At 44.1% G+C, this 22,855-nt stretch overlaps 1 protein-coding gene across 3 annotated transcripts in view; it reads left to right on the top strand.

Moving 5' to 3' along the window:
• CBR4 (carbonyl reductase 4) overlaps nt 1-22,855 on the top strand; it is a 215,986-nt gene that overhangs the window by 93,017 nt on the left and 100,114 nt on the right. For all 3 annotated transcript variants that reach the window (XM_069244101.1, XM_069244109.1, XM_069244118.1), the window contains exon 4: nt 12,801-12,921. In XM_069244101.1, the coding sequence (XP_069100202.1) occupies nt 12,801-12,921 (121 nt within the window). The remainder of the gene's footprint in view (nt 1-12,800; nt 12,922-22,855) is intronic.

The raw sequence follows: 22,855 nt of genomic DNA, 5'->3' as shown, positions 1-22,855 counted from the left end.
CAAGCAGCAGGCTTCTCTATCAAGGCATCTAAATGTTAGATAGGGCAGGGTACTGTGGTTTACTGGGGACACCTTGTAGGTGGAGGCCAAGTTCAGCCACTCCAACCCAAGAGCCAGACTATTCTGGACTGGGTAGCTCCAAAAACCCAGACTCAAGTCAGGGCATTCCTTGGCTTGACTGGTTACTATAGGAGGTTTGTGAAGGGATATGGATCCATAGTGACACCCCTCACAGAACTTACCTCTAAGAAAATGACCAAGAAGGTAAACTGGACTATAGAATGCCAACAGGCCTTTGACACCCTGAAGCAAGCTATGTGCACAGCACCAGTTCAAAAAGCTCCAGATTACTCCAAGCAGTTCATTGTGCAGACTGATGCCTCTGAACATGGAATAGGAGCAGTCCTGTCCCAAACAAATGATGATGGCCTTGACCAGCCTGTTGCTTTCATTAGCAGGAGGTTACCCCCCAGGGAGCAGCGTTGGAGTGCCATTGAGAGGGAGGACTTTGCTGTGGTCTGGTCCCTGAAGAAGTTGAGACCATACCTCTTTGGTACTCACTTTGTAGTTCAGACTGACCACAGACCTCTCAGATGGCTGATGCAAATGAAAGGTGAAAATCCTAAACTGTTGAGGTGGTTCGTATCCCTACAGGGAATGGACTTTATAGTGGAACACAGACCTGGGACTGCCCATACCAATGCAGATGGCCTTTCCAGGTTCTTCCACTTAGAAAATGAAGACTCTCTTGGGAAAGGTTAGTCTCATCCTCTTTCGTTTGGGGGGGGGGAGGGTTGTGTAAGGAAATGCCTCCTTGGCATGGTTACCCCCTGACTTTTTGCCTTTGCTGATGCTAAGTTATGATTTGAAAGTGTGCTGGGACCCTGCTAACCAGGCCCCAGCACCAGTGTTCTTTCCTTAAACTGTACCTTTGTCTCCACAATTGGCACAACCCTGGCACTCAGATAAGTGCCTTGTAACTGGTACCAAGGGCCCTGATGCCAGGGAAGGTCTCTAAGGGCTGCAGCATGTCTTATGCCACCCTAGGGACCCCTCACTCAGCACATGCACACTGCTTCACAGCTTGTGTGTGCTGGTGGGGAGAAAATGACTAAGTCGACATGGCACTCCCCTCAGAGTGCCATGCCAACCTCACACTGCCTGTGGCATAGGTAAGTCACCCCTCTAGCATGCCTTACAGCCCAAAGGCAGGGTGCACTATACCACAGGTGAGGACATAAGTGCATGAGCACTATGCCCCTACAGTGTCTAAGCCAAACCTTAGACATTGTAAGTGCAGGGTAGCCATAAGAGTATATGGTCTGGGAATCTGTCAAACACGAACTCCACAGCACCATAATGGCTACCCTGAAATCTGGGAAGTTTGATATCAAACTTCTCAGCACAATAAATGCACACTGATGCCAGTGTGCAGTGTATTGTAAAATACACCCAGAGGGCATCTTAGAGATGCCCCCTGAAAACATACCCGACTTCCAGTGTAGGCTGACTAGTTTTTGCCAGCCTGCCACACACCAGACATGTTGCTGGCCACATGGGGAGTGTGCCTTTGTCACTCTGTGGCCAGGAACAAAGCCTGTACTGGGTGGAGGTGCTTCTCACCTCCCCCTGCAGGAACTGTAACACCTGGCGGTGAGCCTCAAAGGCTCACCCCCTTTGTTACAGCGCCACAGGGCATCCCAGATAGTAGAGATGCCCGCCCCTCCGGCCACTGCCCCCACTTTTGGCGGCAGGGCTGGAGGAGATAATTAGGAAAACAAGGAGGAGTCACCCACCAGTCAGGACAGCCCCTAAGGTGTCCTGAGCTGAGGTGACTCTTACTTTTAGAAATCCTCCATCTTGTGGATGGAGGATTCCCCCAATAGGATTAGGGATGTGCCCCCCTCCCGACAGGGAGGAGGGACAAAGAGGGTGTAGCCACCCTCAAGGACAGTAGCCATTGGCTACTGCCCTCCCAGACCTAAACACACCCCTAAATTCAGTATTTAGGGGCCCCAGAACCTAGGAAACTAGATTCCTACAACCTTAACAAGAAGAAGGACTGCTGACCTGAAGCCCTGCAGTGAAGACGGAGACAACAACTGCTTTGGCCCCAGCCCTACCGGCCTGTCTCCCAACTTCGAGGAAAACTGCAACAGCGACGCATCCAACAGGGACCATCGACCTCTGAATCCTCAGAGGACTGCCCTGCAAGCAAGGACCAAGAAACTCCTGAGAGCAGCGGCCCTGTTCCACAATCTGCAACTTTCTGCATCAAAGAAGCAACATTGAAGACTTTACGTTTCCCGCCGGAAGCGTGAGACTTTCCACTCTGCACCCGACGCCCCCGGCTCGTGCTGCGGAAAACAAACACCTCAGGGAGGACTCCCTGGCGACTGCGAGCCCGTGAGTAACCAGTGATGACACCCTGAGCCCCCACAGCGACGCCTACAGAGGAAATCCAGAGGCTCCCCCTGACCGCGACTGCCTGTAACAAGGGACCCAACGCCTGGAACCAACACTGCACCCACAGCCCCCAGGACCTGAAGGAACCGAACTCCAGTGCAGGAGCGACCCCCAGGCGACCCTCTGCCTAGCCCAGGTGGTGGCTACTCCGAGGAGCCCCCCCCGTGCCTGCCTGCATCGTTGAAGAGACCCCCGGGTCTCCCCATTGCTTTCAATACAAAACCCGACGCCTGTTTGCACTCTCCACCCAGCCGCCCCTGTGCCGCTGAGGGTGTACTTTCTGTGCCTGCTTGTGTCCCCCCCGGGGCCCTACAAAACCACCCTGGTCTGCCCTCTGAGGACGTGGGTACTTACCTGCTGGCAGACTGGAACCAGGGCACCCCTGTTTCCATTGAAGCCTATGTGTTTTGGGCACCTCTTTGACCTCTGCACCTGACCGGCCCTGAGCTGCTGGTGTGGTAACTTTGGGGTTGCCTTGAACCCCCAACGGTGGGCTACCTTGGACCCAACTTTGAACCCTGTAAGTGTTTTACTTACCTGTGTACTTAACAATTACTTACCTCCCCCAGGAACTGTTGATTTTTGCAGTGTCCACTTTTAAAATAGCTTATTGCCATTTTTGTCAAAACTGTACATGCTATTGTGATTTTTCAAAGTTCCTAGAATGCCTGAGTGAAATACCTTTCAGTTGAAGTATTACTTGTAATTCTTGAATCTGTGGTTCTTAAAATAAACTAAGAAAATATATTTTTCTATATAAAAACCTATTGGCCTGGAATAATTCTTTGAGTGTGTGTCCCTCATTTATTGCCTGTGTGTGTACAACAAATGCTTAACACTACCCTCTGATGAGCCTACTGCTCGACCACACTACCACAAAATAGTGCATTAGAATTATCTCTTTTTGCCACTATCTTACCTCTAAGGGGAACCCTTGGACTCTGTGCACACTATTTCTTACTTTGAAATAGTATATACAGAGCCAACGTCCTACATATACTTAAACCATTATGTGCAGCTTTGGAGGAGAAACGTGTTACCCTGATAACAAGAAAACTGGATACTCTTCATTCTAGTATGATTAGGTGATTTCGCAATCAGTTTTAAGACCAATTAATACTGATAACCCTTATACGGAGGAGGCTGTGCCGGAAAGGAGAGAAGTCCTGCACAATCTTCCTTCAAATGACCAGGTTTTACCTCAGTCCCAACCATTAGCTGGACACGGACCCCCACTTGCGAAGCTTACGGAGCTCAGTCCTTCTCTGGAGCCTGGAAAGGGATTTTACCCAGGTCTTTCATCTGCCCCTCATTACAATTCTATTTCCATAAGAGAAGAGCCATTGCAACTTCCACCTGACTGTATGCCATACGTTTTGGTTTTAGCAAATGTGCCCCACCTAGATCCATGTCATAATGAAGACACCCAGGCACTAATGAGGAAGTGTGCTCATTGGTTAAGGTCTAAATCTAGATATCAAAGAGATTTGAATGATAAGTTTCTTATGGCTCGTAGAGTAAATTGGATTGGTCCCTCAAGAAAAGCATACTGGGGTGACTGCGTTGTGATTAATTTTGCTAATCCCTGCTTAGTAGAATGTCTGTTGTCTGACTTGTTTTATTGCGCTAGGAAGGAAGAAGGGATTCACATTTATCCTCTTAGTTATGTTTATGACCCATCTCTCCCACGTGATAGCCCTAAAGCAGCACAGCGCTACTGCAACTCAGGGTCGGCCAAAATTAAACCGCGGTCAAATAACTCTTTTCTCAGTCACTAACAGATCCCGATCCCTTTAGATGCGAATGATTGACATGTGGATAATGGTGCAGGGGGTGTCTTGGAGGGTTCTGTGAAGGGTATTGGGTTTGATATTTCTTCACCACAGTACGGGCTTGATGAGATACATATAGTCCCTTATGCTCTGTTAACAGCTAGTACTGGTGAGGAAATGCTGGTAGGGGATGGGACCAATTTGCTTATTCTACTTTGCTGGAATATTGCGGGCCTCCGATCAAAGGCGAAAAACTTAGGGTGGTTAGAATTTATATCTACATATGTTGTAATTTGCTTACAGGAGACCTGGTCAATGGACCCCTTTTATTTGAATGGTTATTGCTCTGTTTATCAGCCAGTAATCCCCTCCATAGCGGGAAGGGCAAGTGGGGGCCTTTTGGTTCTCGTCTCCTTACAACTCCCTAAGATGGAGGCATCTTTAAGCTGGTGTTCACCATACTTTATGGTTGTTTCATTGCTGACTGAGGGAAGTAAGGGTATATTGCTAATACATTTTTATAGCAACATCCCATCTGAGTGTCTGATGGGAAGTTTTGAGGAGATAACAGATTTTTTGGACTCCTGTGATAAGCTCCAGGATAATGAGTTTATTAATATATAGGCGGGAGATTTCAATATGCTACTATGTAATCCGGAAGCTTCACATGGGTGTTGTACCCCCATTGAGGATAGAGAGACATCAAATCATTTTATTCACACAAAACAAGGTGAAGTTTTAAATTATTTTATTTATAAATTTGATCTTGTATATGCAAGAGAAAAGGCTGCCACACTTACTCAAAAATTACCTATATTTACGGGGAATTCCAAAGGGAGTATTATCGATTATATTCTTATTAGCTCCCTTGACTTTGATTTAATTCTTGATTTTAAGATAATACCTCAGAGTGCCAGCGATCATAATCCTCTATGTATCAAACTTGCCCGTAACTCAAAATCAGCACATATTAATAAAGAATTGAGAAGGAACTTCGTTTTTAACAAACATTCTGGTCTACGTATGAAATGGGAAAAGGTTAATTCCAAAATTTTCAATCAGAAAATCATTGAACAAAAATTGGATTCCATTAATATGTGTCTGTTGCAACATCAACCTCATGACCGATTAGTATCAGAATATGAGCACCTAAGGTATGCTATTTCAGAGGCTCTGGTGACTGTCAGAACATCCCGGGCCCCAGTAGTTTGCCGAGGGTTTAACTCTGTTTGTACTACTGCCCATAGAGATCTAAAAACAGCCCTCAGATCGATCCTTTTTTCCCGGGATTTAGTTAGAAGGGCAAGGGGCCTTTATAAGGCAGTTTTGTTAGAGAGGAAAAATGAAACCAGAAATACAGCATGGGATGAGCTTTTGGTAGCCACCGAACTGAAATTGAGCACAATTTTGGAGGGTGATAAACCACCCTTATTTCATGGAACAGGATAAGAAAGAGGATGATTGTTTGATACCCGAAGCGGTTTGGGTGAAACATTTTATGAGGGTTTTTCAACCTGATAATGACATTTCTTCAGAGGGGGACAAAAGCAGTAACAAGAGACCTGTGGAATCTAACTCAAATATAATAGTCTTGCCTTTTGAGTTACATGAGGTCATTACAGCAATTAATCGATCGAGACCTGGGAAAGCACCTGGCCCGGACGGGGTCCCTCTTGACTTCTTTAAGTCTATGCCGGATCTCTGGGGCCCTTTAATTACAAATGTACTGAGAAGTGCAGTAAAGAGTAACATTCCCCTCTCCTGGAAATCAGCCATTATTATCCCAATTTTTAAAAAGAGTAACAGGCAACACCAAATCTGTTATAAGCCATTTTCTCTTATTGATTCCACTGCTAAGATATTGGGGAGTGTTATTTTGACCCGGCTGGAAGAATGGGCAGCGGAGGCAAAGATCCTTTCCTCAATTCAATATGGTTTTAGACCTGGTTTAGGTACAGTGGGACAAGCGTTAAACCTGCGCCTTACTCTTAGTAAATATGTTATTGCCAGAAAAGAATCTATCCATTGGGCTTTTATTGATTTATCAAGTGCCTTTGACTTGGTAAATTGAGCAAAGCTCTGGTTAATTATGGAGTCCCTAGGGGTTGACCGGAATCTTTTAGAATTAATTAAATGATTATATACTGATTTAACGGTTACAGTGCAGTACAGTTTGCATGGTGAGAGATCCTCCTCTTTTCCCTCCAGGAGAGTTGTTAGACAGGGCTGTATTTTAGCACCGTTTTTATTCTTGTTATATATTAATGGACTCTACGATTTTGTAGTAAAAAATGGAGAGGCTTTCCCTAGAATTGGGACTGAGACAGCTTTCTGTCCTTTTATATGCGGATGATGTGGTTTCAATTGCCTGTACAGCTAACAGACTTCAAAGTCTATTGGATCTCTTTTTAATTTTTTTGCAAGATCTAGATCTGAAAGTAAATTTTACGAAAACATTTGCCATCACTGTTGGTCCCCGAAATACTAGATCTAAACGATTTATTATGGGTGGAAACATTATAAATTAAGTCAAGGGGTTTTGCTATTTAGGTTTGCATGTAAGCTCCTTCATGTTATGGAATTCCCACCTCACTATTAAGGCCCATCAAATGGTGAGAAATTCTGAAGCAATTTTTCGCTTTGCTCGCAAACTAGGCCATAGACCAGTTCACCAGATTGTTAGGCTTTATAATGCAAAATGCGTATCAGCAACTATTTATAGGGTGGGTCTGTGGGGCCAGACTAAAGTAGATTCCCTTCAACGCATAGAGAATAAATTTGTTCATAGACTATTGCTGGTACCAAAGAATGTGGCAAATATTATCTGTTATGAAGAACTGGGATTACGGCACATTGAAGATTTGATTAGTGGCCCTCTTCTTTTATTGTGGTTGAAATCTTGGTCTAATCCTGCGGCTAGTCTGGTACAAGATTGTATGACCGACTGCATCCAACTGGACAATTTAAATAGAATCCCATGGTTTACCTATCTGCAAACTTCCTTTCGGAATATAGGCATGGAGAGTATGTTTACTCATCCAGAGTCCCTGCCTTTAAATGCTAAGGTATTGGTTAAAACACGATATTATGAGTAAATTATGAATTTGAGATTACAGGGGGCTCTGAATCTGAAAACGTTTGATCCATATGTTCAGATCTCAACTACTCTTTTGATAGAAGCTTATTTAACTTGGCTCCAGAACCCCTCATCATACTCCCTTCTTGTTTTATTTAGATTAAATCTGCTACACTTTAGAGTGGCCTTCCCAAAGCAAATCACCTGGCAAGAAGTACTCCTGTATTGTCCTTGCGATACTATTTCTAAGCAACGCACGAGTCACTTTCTTTTATTCTGTTCACTTTATTCGGCTCCTAAATGTACTTTTATATTGCCCTTTTTACGTAAATTATGTATTCTCTCCTATAAAGACGCACTGATGTATGTTCAAAAACTGCCATCAATTCAAATCTGCTATTCTGTTTTAAATTGTTTTAGATCAGCCTTTGCAATCAGGAAACTATATGAACTGGTGGAAGGAGATGTTTATTAATTAGAGGTGTAATTGTATTGGATTTTATTTTGACCATGATATTGCTACTGTATTTTAGGTATTTTATAGGAATTTTGATATACCTACTTGTAAGTAGTTTTTTGTATTCTGGAAATGTGAGACATGCCTGCTGAATATTGCTTCGTATTTAATGTAACTGCGTTTCAATCTTTTGTTACTTTTATGGCATTTTGTCGAATAAAGAAATTTGACTGTCTTTGACTGACTGAATATGTCACATCCAGAATATCAGCCACTGTTTTCAAGGACTCCAAAATACTTTCATTCATACCTACAAACTTTTATTAGGAAGGATCTGATCCTGCTTTCCACTCAATCCACATTTCCAACTACGCATGGAACCATTGGAGGAGAAGCTCAACAAGTAGTGTACACAAGCCCGAAGCCTCTACCACGACAAAATGCAAATAACAGAACACACAAAGCTGGCTCTTCAGTGGTGGACTGTGCAGACATTTTTGTCCCTTTATAGAATTGTGCATTATTAATAATAATATGCAGAGTAGGAGTCTGTACTTGTACACATATATGATATACATGCCTTTGAAATATTTTTGATATGCCCTGTTAAAGTGCATTTCCTTGCCTTATGCTTACTAGGCCTCAGTTAGGCCTTGATGCCATCGTGTTCAAAATGAATGTCTTATTGTGTCTCAGTTACTGTTTTTTATTTCTACTGCACCTATTCAAGCAAGTCGTGTTTTTTACTTTCTGAATGATGCTGCTCTCAAAGAAGACTCTTAGTATAAGCTCAGTAATATAACTTTCCTCAACGTTCTTTCATCTGCTTGCTGTAGTTCACTGTTGTTTTCTAACTAGTTTTTTCTGACATCTCCAGATGACATTGGCACAGGGAGGGCAAAATAAATATTTATTTAGTGGGATAGTGCTGAGAAGGTAAGGCTGTATAATGCTCTCTTATTCAATGCGATTTGTTGGATTTGTAATTCTTTTGGTCACAGGATGATGAATCAGCAATTTTTATTTTGTTCTATGCGACGATTTCCTATATAAAGCCTTGAATTTGGAGATGAGCCAGATCTGTGAGGAGATAATTTTCAGGTACTACTATTGATGCTATCCGATTTCTTATTTATTTATTTATTTTAGGGCTTAGGATATTTTTCTTGTCAATGAATGTATGCCTCTGCACTTTATAATATTTGTATAGTACCTTAAACATCTTTGAAATAAACCTTTCTAAATGTTCTAATTCGGTCCTAGAACTCACTTATTGAGTCTGTCTTTCCTTATTTGGCTAGAATTTTGTTATGCTGTTTTGCACCTTATTTTGGGACACATTTTCTCATGAAATTCAGGCTAGCTCCTCCAGGGATCTGCAACTAGGAACCCATATTTGTTTGCAGACTTATTTATTTTATATATTTATTTACTTATTGCAGCCTTTATTAATATGATACATATTCATTTTATACATACATACATAGTTTCTTTTATCCAGAAATATTAAATTAGCTCTGTAACGTTTAAGAATGCAAAATTTGTTTTTCAATTTCTAAAAATATTTATTGTCCAATAACAATATAATACATAACTTTCAGCAGAACCCAGCTTTGATATGATTTTATAGATCAGTCAGTGCACAACATTGAGTCAGTTAAATTACCATTTATATTGTGTTCGGAGGGAGGGACAAAGGACTTAAATCATTGTATGTACATTTTCCATCTCTGTTTCAAGCACTAAGTTAGTGCATATCATCCTCTTTCTTATAGCACTCAAAAAATCCCATCCCATCACCTCCTCCTATTAGACTTCTCAGATCATATCCCCATCATTAGCAGATTTATATAGCATGTACCAAAGCCAACTGGAGACAGAACCGTTTACAAAGGAGCGAGAGGTTACAAATGAGATAGGTTCACAAAATGAAGACAGTATAGGCATACTGTAGATACAGGATATAGGAGTGAGTTCCACTTGTGACACAGATATTTGTTAAAGTACGGTCACAGACTATCAACTGGTGTATACTTCGGTAGTGTAAGTGTTAATGTTATATAAACATAAGTACATATGTCAATAGTATTTACAAAAATACAGATGAAAGCTTTAGAGGGAGTTTTCTGGAATAGAAAGTATTTGGCACATATATGATTCATTCCGGGTATAAAGCTTTATTAGAACATTGGAACGTTGGCAGCTCCATTGAAAACAATGGAGTGCTACGGGCTTTTGCTGGCCGGCAACTCGGGCCTTTAACGCAGGAGCTGGCTTTTAATAGCCAGTAGAGCCCGCTACGGCGGGTTCTAAGGCTATATTAGAACAATAGAACTTTGAGTTCCTTTTTTCACCTGAAGAGATTGTCCTGATGGCTAGTTGGATGGGGTTCTAGGCACAAGGAGCACTTCCAGAGAAGAATTGCTTTGGTGCTCTTGACGTCTTGAAGGATGTGAATGCCAGTGGATATGTGTCAGTGCTCTGAAGCTGCCAGTGAGGGCCTGAGGTTTCCCGTTTCTGGACAAGGAAGCTTATTATTCCCGAGTAGAGTGCAGACTAGCTTACAGTTCCTTTTTACTTTACTTTAAGAGGTGCTAGGTATAGTTTGCAATTCCTCAATAAAGAAATTTGTGTACATTATGAAAGTAGGGATGATGTCACAAATCATCATATGGGGAACATAGCATGATACCGAGTGACAAATTTGGGAAGTTGTTAACCTATTGAGATACTTAAAGTTGTGAACTCCCTCTTTGATTATGTACACTAATATACTTGAAAAATGTGTCACAATTTGGACCATTCGACACTGTGTATAATTTAAACAGTTCTGGAAGTATAATGGCACTTCTCCTCACAAATCCACTTCAAAGGACATCACCCAATTGCTTATTGATACTGAGGTTTGTGGCTGAAGTCAACAGGTAAATAACATAAGCAGAGATGAAATTGCATTGCATTTCCTACTCATATCTAAGTAAGATTCGTTAATGTTATGAAGCTTAGGAAGGCTCTAATATTTTCATGGACAGTGTTTATAGTGTATATATTGAAATCTGGTGCACAATTAAATGTTTCTAGCCTAGTTGCTGCTGCGATGACACTCCCGTTTTTTACCGTTATCTATTAGCCAGTATTAAAAGCTTAGCAAAGGTGTTGCTAGTTGTCTGATCTGTCTGTGGAATATAGCGTGGAATAGTCTTTAATGGAGTCTTGCAGGATATCCTGAGAAATATCAGGCGTTCTGGGGTAATATGCCCACAGTGATGTCAAGGTGTTGAAATATGTTTGTGTAGGAGATTGGGAGCTCCCCAGTCTCTGTGTTAAAGTTGATTAGAAACTCCCCTCCACAAAGATATCCTTATACTGACAGACATCAAGTCAGTTCCAGTTGTGTTTGAACCACTTTTGCTCGCTTCTCCTATCTGAGGGAAGGGGTATCTGAGGTCATAAAACATTACATGGTACAATGGCCAAATGATGATATAGCTGTACATTTGGTATGCCCATTCACACGAAAGAGAAGGGTCTGGTGGTAACATCATTTTGCACCTGGGCACTTTTGGCCTCCTCCCACACGTCTAGAAATCTGTCTATCAAAGGATGTCTGTAGTATAAGTATTAGCATGCCCATAAAATGGTTTGTCAATCAGAGAACTCTATCATTTGTTATATCGTGGAACACGCCTGCTTATGATATGGAGAAAATAGTCCACAGATCGACCTTGAGTTCCATTATATGTAGGCCCATTTAAAGGTTGTTGGTACACAGCGTGGGACATGAGATCCTCAAGTGTATGCCTGGATATATGAGCTCCATGTGAATTCTCAAGTGGGGATCACTGTCATTCAGTGTCATGTGTGACATGCGAGAGACCGGTACACATTTAACCAATGAGTCTTCAGCACTGAGACATGCCTAAACATACTCTTGCTTTAGATAAAACCATTTTATCCTTATTCAACAAGGAGAGAGGCCTGTAGAAATCACTCACCTCTGATTTCTTATTTGGCTTAGGTAACAAAATTACAATGGCATCTCATAAAGTGACCTTAGCGCGTGCTCTTCATAAGCCTATTGTAGATTGTTGGCTAACAGATTTTAGTATGCTTAACAACAGTTGTAGGCATAGTTTCCAAACTTTGCATCTTCTCATTCTTCTAACAATGATTCAGACAGATTAATTTAGAAGAATTGAAAACTGGTGTTCATGGTTTTCTCATTACCATTCTTAAGGCACGTTGGACTTATTGCTGCAGTGCTCTTTGTTAACCAACCATGTTATTGTTGTACTAGGATGTTCTGCCTAATTGTACTTCCTACAATCACCTTCACCCAAGATGTCTACTAACTTTTCTTCTGTTGTGTACTGAAAACATTTGAAGTTAAGGTTGAAGTGAGGAGTAGTTGAAAGAATGTATTGTAATTTCCTTGGCCTGGAAATAGTTGAAGCAACACCGGTCTCACTTTAACTAAAAACACATTATTCAATGACTGGATGTTATGCTGCTGATAGACACGTGACCGTCCATAACCATGTCAGTGACCCAGTTTTACAAGGTGAAACTGAAGACATATTTCATGTCCACCACAAAGCAAGTTTACTTCTACTGAGCCATCCTAGTACGCCTTTTAATAACTTGTGTGACTGTGAAAATATTATTTTACCTCCAGCTGACACATGCAGTTTTTTTTAGATGTAGCAGAACCGAAAGTAGAATAACTTGGAGGGATTATGCTGTAAACTGGACCATTTACAAGAAATTCTGAGTTATGGAGTAGGGCTAACCACACAGGATTATCACTTACTTAGGGTAGTAGAGAGATGCCTACATTTATACTAACAAAGTGTACAAGTCGGTGCTATTTAGAAAACTGTTTCAGATAAGGGGGGCACAAACAAAACATTGGTTGTTAATTTTAAGCATTTTGTCTTAAGTGTATGTATTGATTTGTCTTTGTAGCCAAATAAAATGCAGAATACATTGAGAATTTATGTACTTATTGTGACATGGTTTTTTTATACAGCAGGTCATCTTGCTCTGAGATGTGATGTTGCCCAAGAAAAAGACGTTCGCAATGCATTTGATGAGATCGAAAACAAGTTGGGCAGTATTAACTATCTGGTAAATGCAGCTGGAATAAATAGGTGAGCATTGACCTTTAGCAAAATGAACAAATGACATCATGTCTAATGATCTACTGCCTTCAGAAAGTAATAGTGAAACGCACCTGCAAAGTTAAAAGCATTTGCAATGCAAAATGCCTTGCGAGTTAAAACTATGGGCATTGTAAATGGCAATGTCTTTTACCTATGTGTTTTGGTTTTGGAATGTAGTGAGTTTGGACAATAGAGTGTTTTTTTAGCCTAGACCAGTGATGCCCAGTGGGCTGGTTCACTGGCATTTTTGGGGCTCTGAAAATGATTTAAAGGTATGTTTTTTGGAGTCCAAGCTAGGTCCAGAACCATGTCAGAGTTTCTTGATACCCACATAAGATAAATTATGTAAAAATAATGTATATGGAACTTATTTACAAAGTGGTTACCATGCAAGCTGGCCTGCATCCTGCCTGTTTGTTGTCCTATACAAAAAAAGACTTCAGTCACAACAACACATTTGGGTTACATAAGTACAAGCAGTGGCTGGTCCTGGTGGCCACAGTTTGTGAAACACCAGTTCTCATGTTTAAAACATCTCCTGCCCATGGAGTCTTTACTGTTCCTGTCCAGGATTGACTTTGAGATGTAGTCCTTGGGGTGTGTACCCATATAAACAAACACAGATATATGCTGATAGACACAGGGAGGCGTGGTGAAGCACTGAGGGGAACACGAGTAGAAGCAGGTGAGAGAAAAGGGCCACTTGATAGGGTCAGAAAGATATTTTCTTGACATTCATTTTCTATGTACTTGGTAACCAGGGCAATCAGAAATAATGAAGAGGGTTTACATCAAATGATGTATGGGAACTTAGTGGAGTGGTTACATGAAGCCTGGGGTTGGAAGAGAGGAGAGCAGGTTAAACATTACTTGACTGTAATAGACGATGCATGGATCATTATACACAGGCGTCCAGAGGGAAATGGGAAAGCGATCTGTGCCTGTGACAGCGACTGTGGGGGGTATCCAAGGTGGTGCCTTTTCAAACAGGAAGCAGTGCTATTCGAGCGCTGTTTCTGGAAGTGGCATCTGCAAGGTCCCAGTAGCTGTGAGGGGACTGTCATCAAAGCCATGACACCAATGAATTCTCAGAGGAGGAAGTGATGGAGTTTGCTCCACTTTTGTGCCCTATGATACGCTGTTCCTCTCACTGTGGCAACCTTGTGTTAGCTTCTTTGCATTACAGGTTTAAGAAAATGGCTACCTCTACAAACTGAACTCTCTTTAAAGAGGCCCAATTTACATCTAAAGAGTAGATGTTTTTTGCTGTCAAGCTTGAGGCCATGAAGTGCTTGGGTCTGGAGTCATGACTCCTTTGCCACCATATTGAAAGCAAACCTTTCGTAATCTTCGTGCCTAGAACTAACCTATGTGATTGGTTGGTGATCCTCTGGAGGTTATCAAGAGCACGTTCTATCGCCTAGTGTTAAGCTCTACTCAAGTCAGTTGGTTAATGTACCCACTGCAGAGGTCTTGACAGAACAAGAATGCCACAGATTACAATCCTGACATACGGTTTTCACCTCTTCATCTCTGCACGGTTGATGCAAATGAAATATAGCGATTTTGTTTAGAATGGCACCTGCTTTGCAGCTCTATGAAGTGACAGGACGTGTATTACCAAGCGCTATATAAAAAAAGAGTTATTCCCAGACTGCCCCAACACACACTAGACAAAGAACCCTAGAGAGGGTGTGGTGTAAGGTCCAGAGCTGCTGACTTTGGAACTGGGGAACACGGCTCAAGTCTGTGCACCGGCTCAACATCCTGATTCTGGTCAAATCACTTAATCTCCCCTTACTACTAAAAATTAATGCGTTCTTGTGTAATGTAACCAGTGTTCATGTAAATCGCTGTAATACCTTTGTATCGAGTTCGCGCTATACAAAACTGCAAAAAAAAGACAAAAAAGACCCCACAGATATAGCAAAAAACCAGCAAGATGCCTGAAAACAAGGAAGAGGAAAAAACAACATACCGCCATGGGTGTGAAGAGGTGAGGTACAAGAAAACAAGTGGGTACAAGCCAAGCGGCCATGGTGGCACAGGAGTTAACAAGTGACAGCGGGAAGAGGGTGATTGGGTGGCTTGACAAGCAAGAATACTGCGCGGGGAGTGTGATTTAAGAGCTATGGACGAAGCGGTGGGGTGCATGTACATTGCCCCTGAGCTCAGCTTTGTAAGCACATTGACTCACAGGAGCAGGAAACCAAGGGGAAAAAAGTCCCCTAAAGAACAGATATACATGACAAAGTGGATTCATACAGTAGTTAGTTTCTGCTCCCAAAGAGAAAAAGGAGGGGCAAAGAGGCATGACTGACCACTAGCAAGCAGGGATTTTTAAATGACACTGAAACGAACAAATGAAATGGCTTTAAGCCCACAGAAGTAAGTATACCAAAAGTATACAAGAGGCTGTACGCTTACACTCGACCTAGAAATCAAGAAACTGGAGCGCGTTTTCTCGCACAGGACTATAGAAAGAAATATACTTGCTCCCAGCATTTACTCATAATGTGTCAGTGTTTAGTGTATTTTAGTCCTATTAGAAATTACTAGTGCTCTGTTTGGGTGCATCAAGAAATAAGGAGTGATGAAAGACTAATTGATAAGCTTCAACTCTCCTGATAGGTGTGCATACCAGCTATCATATAGAATATATATATCATAGCAATGAGGGAGCTTCATGAAGGCTAAGGGAGGCAGCCACGGCACAGGACCGGACCTTCCTCACAATTCTTGTAAAAAGAACCACCCAGGTAAGTTCAAATGTGATCTTTATGCTAACATCCACCCCTTCCAGCCACGGCACAGGACCGGACCTTCCTCACAATTCTTGTAAAAAGAACCACCCAGGTAAGTTCAAATGTGATCTTCATGCTAACATCCACCCCTTCTTGTTCCTTGGTGGTAGATCCCCCGCGACACTCTTGGCACCTGATATGATGATTGATGGTTTGAGAAAAGATGATTATACCCTAGCATCATGATTTTTACACTCATCTCTATATTTTGATTGTAAATGTGTATTTTTGGCCACATATAACTTAGGCAGCCCACTTCTTCAATTCAAGCCATCAGCGATATGTGTCAGGTCCCCGTGTGGATTTCCAACACATTGTCAGTTTTCTTCGAGTGAGGGCTAGAGCCAGATCCAAAAAACTATTAGTGACCTTCCAAGCTGCCCGATAATTCATGAACAGCTAATAAGCAAAGAGAGGGGCTCAGGGAGGATTCCCCATCTGTCGCTTTTTGAGCCACCTGAAGGACGTTGTCCAAAAAGACAACAGTTGCAGACAGGACCAAACAATATGAAAAAAATCAGCATCTGGGGCAGAGCACCTGGGGCATTCCGAAGTCGTGGGACGGAACATAGAATGATTGTGCTGGGGAGTCAAATAGGCCAATGTAAGTAAAATCATTAAATATGTTTAAAACAAGCACTGCAAGACTTCATAGGGCTAGAGTCCAATATCTTCTCCAACAAGATCAGAGATGGGTGCCCCAATGTCCTCCTCCCAGCCTAAGGGTTGAGACAGTAGGCCTCGATCCTTCCATCAGGGCTCTATATATCAACGTAACCGTCTTTGCTTGGCCCATAATTCGGATGAGGAGACATAGGCAGCCATCCTGTGCGGGTTCTGCGGCACCAGCACCCCACCACTGCTGTATCTTACGAGTCAAAGCTATGTGTAGGAGAAAATGGCCAACTGGGATGTCATAAGCCTGCTGGAGGTTCGAGAAAGGGAACTGTGCCGCCCCCCACGAAAAGATCACCCAGCATTTCAAACCCTGCCTCAAGCTATTGACTGAGACCCGATCATCGGCCCAACGTGCCCAACGCTGAATAGCCAAGAGAGGGAGTTCCCTCGTATATGGAGTTGGTGATCGAGTGCAACGCAAAGCACGAGCCCAGACAAAGCATGCAGTCTTAATCAGAATATTCAAAGTCTGCACCCATGATGCTGGGGGTAGCAAAAGACCCAGGAGACAGATTTCCAGAGAGCAAACAGACAGCGTGAGGAGCCCCAATAAAGCAAGAGGGGCAAGTCGTGTAGCTCTTGAAAGAATTTTCGGGACAATCCCATCCGATGGGCAGCAAACAAATGGAGAAGACGAGACAGTATGATCATTTTGGACACATGACCATGCAGACAACAGTAGGGTAGACCAGAAGGCAATGGACCGGTGCAGTCCTGTTAACACAGTCCCATAATTTCCAGGCTTACAGCAATTATGTTGAACGGTATACAGATACACCTAGGTACTGAACAGTATCACATTCCCATTGCAATGCCAGAACTGTGGGGATAGGACTGCGTGGCAGGGCATTGCACCTCAGTGGATAAACACAGGACTTATTCCAGTTCAGTTCGAGTCCCGAATGGATACTGAAGTCTGACAAGGCCGAGACCGTGCCCAAGAGGTCAGAATCCCTACCCCTCAGATACATCAACATATTGTCCACGTACAGACGGTGGTAGGTACAAGCAGATCTAAGACTACAGCACTGATAGTGCATTCCCCGGTGAACCATACAGGCAAATGACTCCATAGCCAATGCAAATAAGAGAAACGATAGGTGGCATCCCTGTTCAGTACCTCATTCCATCAGGAAGGGCTCTGAGTTTAAAGTACCAGTACGAACCTGAGCCAGAGGGTGAGTGCAAAGCAACTTCTTCCACAAGACAAAGGGGAGTCCTAAGCCCATACTAGGCATAGTGGCACAAAGGAAGTCCCAGCAGTGTAAGGCAAAGACCTTCTTAATAGCCACTGAAATAAGCAATGTTTCCAGCGGGAGAAATTCCCGGCGGTCCAAATGAAGAAATAAGTGCTGTTTATTAGGCAGTGTGCTGTGTGTGGGGGTAAAGCCCGTTTGAGCCACGCGGATGAAAGAACCCATGTGGGGAAGGAGCACGGTCGCTTGTATTTTGCTCAAATTTGTATACTGTGCGTTAAGCATAGAGACAGGGCGACAAGAGTCAAGGAGCAGAGAGTCCTTATCCGTTCCTGGAAGACAAACAACGGTAGCCTCCCTCAGAGAGGGATGGAGCGGACCACATCAACAGGAGTCATTAAAAAGCACCACCAACCTTGGAACAAGAACGATGAGAAAGCTGCAAAAACCTCTATTGGAAACCCATCAAGTCCTGGTACCTTACCCATCGCCATATCCTTAATGGCACCAGCATCTCTTATTCAGTGATATCCGCCCCCAGTCTTTCTGCCATTGTCAACTCAAGAGACATCATCGCAGCATCCACAATGTAGTCCAGCATCTCTTCTTCACCATTTGCCTCCCCCAGTGAGTACAGTTCACGGTAATACTGTAAGAAGACACCACTAATCTCTTCCTGTGTGAAAGCATCCCGTCCCGAAGGGGCCTGTAATTTGAGGATATGACAAACGCCCTTGGAATTCCATCAGAGCCACACCAACATTTTGCTTGATTTTGTCCCTCTGCATGAGTCCAAGCAGAGTACGCCTTGCAATAAAAATGACGGAGGCGCTCCACCAGCTCAAACAGCCTCTCTCGCTCCACTAGTAAGCGGCTCCTACCCTCCTGGGACCCCTCCAGACCTCTTAGAAGACCATCCAGTACTTCTTCCTGTTGCCAAATGTCTGTGAGCAGCTGAGTACGAACACCCACTTTACTAGAGAAACAGTACCCCCAAAGCACCACCTTCATAGCCTTCCACCTCATGCCCATCAGAGAAGCCGTATCAGTGTTGTCAGTCCAGTATTGAGATATTTGCTCTCCCAATAAGGCCGTAAAGCTTGATTGTCTAGACGCATCAAATCAAAGCGTCAGGTATGCACACTAGTCCTGGGAGAAGATCATTGAAACATGACCAGCACAGGAGCATGGACCGAATATGTTTTTGCTGAGTATTCCAGCCCAGTCACCAGCCCGCTAAGTACTCTACAGGTGTAAAATTGATCAGGACAAACCTCAAGATCGTGTAGGGTGGAGAGGTAGGAACAGACACGAGACTCTGAGTGGCATACCTGTAAGCAATCCACCAAATCCCACTGAGTGGACCCAGATTGAACTGCTGCCACCAGTCTAACTGCAGGGGCACTTCACAGGGTGGATGGGACCTATCCAAATGTAGATCCTCAACAAAATTGAAGTCTCCTCCCACTATTCTCCAATAAGGGACCATGTGAGAGAGCAGGGGCGTCAAATGAAGATTGTTCCACGCTCAGAACATAGATATTTAAGAAGGCATTATTACTACCATTCAAGCACCTTAGTACCATGGGTGGAACCTATGCCAGAGGAGCTCCAAGCTGACACAGCTGAGCTCTTGGGTGCAGAGAGGCCCACAAAGGAGGAACTCAGTATGGAACAGAAGACCTGGAGGGCCTTATGCACCAAGCTGCCTCACAAGAGGCAGGGGATATCAGTGGCACAGATAATGTGTACTGGGATAACAGCCTCCTATACTCAGAAGCAAGGGACCCTAAACCTGGTGCCACTAGGAAACTGGTTATCTCTCTGACGTTTAGGGAATTCCTGCTAACTCTGGCATATGATATCCCCTTTACAGGCTACTTGGGGCAAAGCAAAACTTGGGACAGCCTTGTCCCTCACTTTCACTGGCCCCATATGTCAGAAGACACCAAGGAGTTTTGGCGCTCCTGTGCCACCTGTCAAGCCAGTGGCAAGACAGGTGGAACCCCAAAGGCCCCTTTAATTCCACTACCAGTGGTTGGGGTGCCCTTTGAGAGGGTTGGGCTGGATATTGGTGGCCCCTGGACCCTCCAACAGCCTCTGGTAATAGCTTCATCCTGGTGGTGGTGGACCATGCCACTAGATATCCAGAGGCCATTCCTCTTATGACCACTACATCTCCTGCAGTGGCCAAAGCCCTCCTGAGAATTTTCTCCAGGATGGGTTTTCCTAAAGAGGTGGTATCAGACAGGGGTGCAAACTTCATGTCTGCTTACCTTAAAGCTATGTGGAAGGATTGTGGTGTAACTTATAAATTCACCACCCCTTACCATCCACAAACAAATGGACTAGTTGAGTGGTTTAATAAAACTCTCAAAGGCATGATAATAGGACTCTCTGAGAAACTCAGAAGGAGTTGGGATGGCCTGTTACCTTGCTTCCTCTTTGCCTGTAGGGAGGTTCCTCAGAAGGGAGTGGGTTATAGCCCATTTGAACTTCTGTTAGGGGTCCTCTTGCTCTTGTAAAAGAAGGCTGGGAGCAACCTCTTAATCCTAATCCTCCAAAACAGGACATTGTGGACTATGTACTAGGCCTCATATCTAGGATGGACGAGTCCATGTAGAGAGCTTCCAAAAACCTTTAGGCCAGCCAAGAGTTGCAAAAACAATGGCATGACCAGAAGGCTATGCCGACTGTTTACCAGCCAGGACAGAAATTGTGGGTCCTGGAGCCTGTGGTTCCCAGGGCACTCCAGGACAAACATAATGTTCCCCACACTATTGTGGAGAGAAAGAGTAAGGTCACCTACTTGGTTGAACTAGGCACTCCTAGGAGCCCCCACAGGGTGCTTCATGTGAACCGCCTGAAACATGACTATAACAGGTCTGACATAACTCATGGCAACTGATGAGGGACAGGAAGAAGAGAGTGACCCTCTCCCTGATCTCTTCTCCCACAATACAGTGGATGGCTCAGTAGACGGGAATGTGCTTGCAGACTGCCTCTCTGAGCCGCAAAAAGATGACTGCAGAGACCTCCTGGTACAGTTCTATGAACTGTTCTCCCTGACGCCTGGTCAGACTACATGGTGTGAACACACCATTGACACAAGGGACAGCCTGCCTGTTACAAGTGACGTTTACAGGCAGGCTGATCATGCCAGGGAATACATCAAGTCTGAGGTGCAAAAAGATGTTAGACCTGGGAGTTATTGAGCCCTCTATTGGCCCCTGGGCTAGTCCTGTAGTCCATGTCCCAAAACCACACTCCCAAAATGGTAAAAAGGAGATGAGGTTCTGTGTGGACTACAGGGGTCTCAATACTGTAACTAAAAGAGATGCTATCCCTAGGGCAGATGAGCTCATAGATACACTGGCTTCTGCCAAGTATCTGAGCACTTTTGACCTGTCTGCTGGCTATTGGCAGATCACGTTGTCAGAAGAGCTAAACCAAAGACTGTGTTCTCCACTCCCAGTGGGCACTATCACTTTATAGTAATGCCCTTTTGTAGGAGGCTGGCCTGGCTTGTAGTGGGTACCAGAGGTACTTACACCTTGTGACAGGTCCAGTTATCCCTTATTAGTGTAGAAGAGGTGTTTCCAGCAGCTTAGGCTGACAGAAGGTAGCTATGGCAAAGCAGCTTAGGCTGAACTAGGAGACATGTAAAGCTCCTACTATACCACTGGTGTCATATGCACAATATCATAAGAAAGCACAATACACAGATATACTAAAAATAAAGGTACTTTATGTTCGATGGCATCTGTTGCTGCAGATACACATGTTGTGCACAGTCCGCCATCTGGTGTTGGGTCGGAGTGTTACAAGTTGTTTTTCTTTGAAGAAGTCTTTCGAGTCACAAGACCGAGGGACTCCTCCTCTTTGCTTCCATTGCGCATGGGAGTCGGCTCCATCTTAGATTGGTTTTTTTCCGCCCTCGGGTTCAGACGTGTTCCTTTTCGCTCCGGGTTTCGGGACGGAAAGATAGTCAAAACTTCGAAAAACTACGTCGGTATTGTTTCGCTCGGGATCGGGATAGTTAGAATCGACACCGAATCGTGAAGAGCTCCGGTAGCCCTTCGGGGTAATTTCGATCCCCCGTCGGGGCCTGGTCGGCCCGACCGCGTGTAACATCGACACCGATGGAACGGACCCCGTTCCGATTCTGTCCTAAATGCCACAATAAATATCCATATACGGACCAACATTTGGTCTGTAACTTGTGCCTGTCACCCGAGCACAAAGAAGAAACTTGTGAGGCCTGTCGTGCGTTCCGGTCCCGAAAAACGCTCTGTGACCGTCGAGCCAGAAGATTACAGATGGCGTCCACGCCGACAGAACACCGAGAGTTCAAGGAACAAGGAGAAGAGGAGGACGCCTTCTCCATCCATGAATCGGACTCGGATGAATTCGATGTCGATTAAACTGTGAGTAAGACGTCGAAAAGCACACAGCATAAGAAAACATACAAGGCCCAGGGGACGCCACTGCCAACTGGCCATGGCTCAACCCATAAAGGTGACCGTCCATCGGCACCGAAAAAGGCCGAACTGGTGCCCAGAACGTCCGACTCGGGTCGAGACACAGGCACGCAACATTCTCGGGACCGAGAAAGTGTTGCCGAAAAAGATCAATGCCGAGAAAGCGGAGCCGACGCTGCTCGACGCAGAGACAGCGGCACCGAGGATGATCGACGCCGAGAAGGCTCGACTCCGAAAAAGAAGAGATTCGCCTCAGAGCCGAAAACAAAAAAAGACACAGTTTCGGTGCCAAAACAACCAGCAACCGAACCCACTACCGGCTCATATTCAGAGGAACAATCATTGTCCTCTCAAATGCGTAAACACAGGTTTGAAGAGGAGTTACAGACTACTGATGTAGACCATACACAAAAGAGGATCTTCATCCAGAGTGGAACAGGGAAGATTAGCACTCTTCCACCAATCAGGAGAAAAAGGAGACTAGAGTTCCAAACTGAACAACTAACACCACAAGCAAAGGTGGCAAAGAAAGCAACTCCGCCACCCTCTCCTCCACCTGTAACTCAGATATCACCGGCACAAACTCCGTCACATTCACCGGCTCACACCACCATGAGCCAAGATGACCAAGATGCTTGGGACCTATACGACGCCCCAGTGTCAGACAATAGTCCAGAGTCATACCCTACCAAGCCCTCACCACCTGAGGACAGCACAGCGTATGCGCAGGTGGTAGCTAGGGCAGCAGAATTCCACAACGTGT

The sequence above is a fragment of the Pleurodeles waltl genome, chromosome 1_2 (genome assembly GCF_031143425.1).
Source record: "Pleurodeles waltl isolate 20211129_DDA chromosome 1_2, aPleWal1.hap1.20221129, whole genome shotgun sequence".
Taxonomy (NCBI): Eukaryota; Metazoa; Chordata; class Amphibia; order Caudata; family Salamandridae; genus Pleurodeles; species Pleurodeles waltl.
The sequence above is the reverse complement of the archived record's forward strand: the minus strand, read 5'-3'. Positions and strand labels throughout refer to the sequence as shown.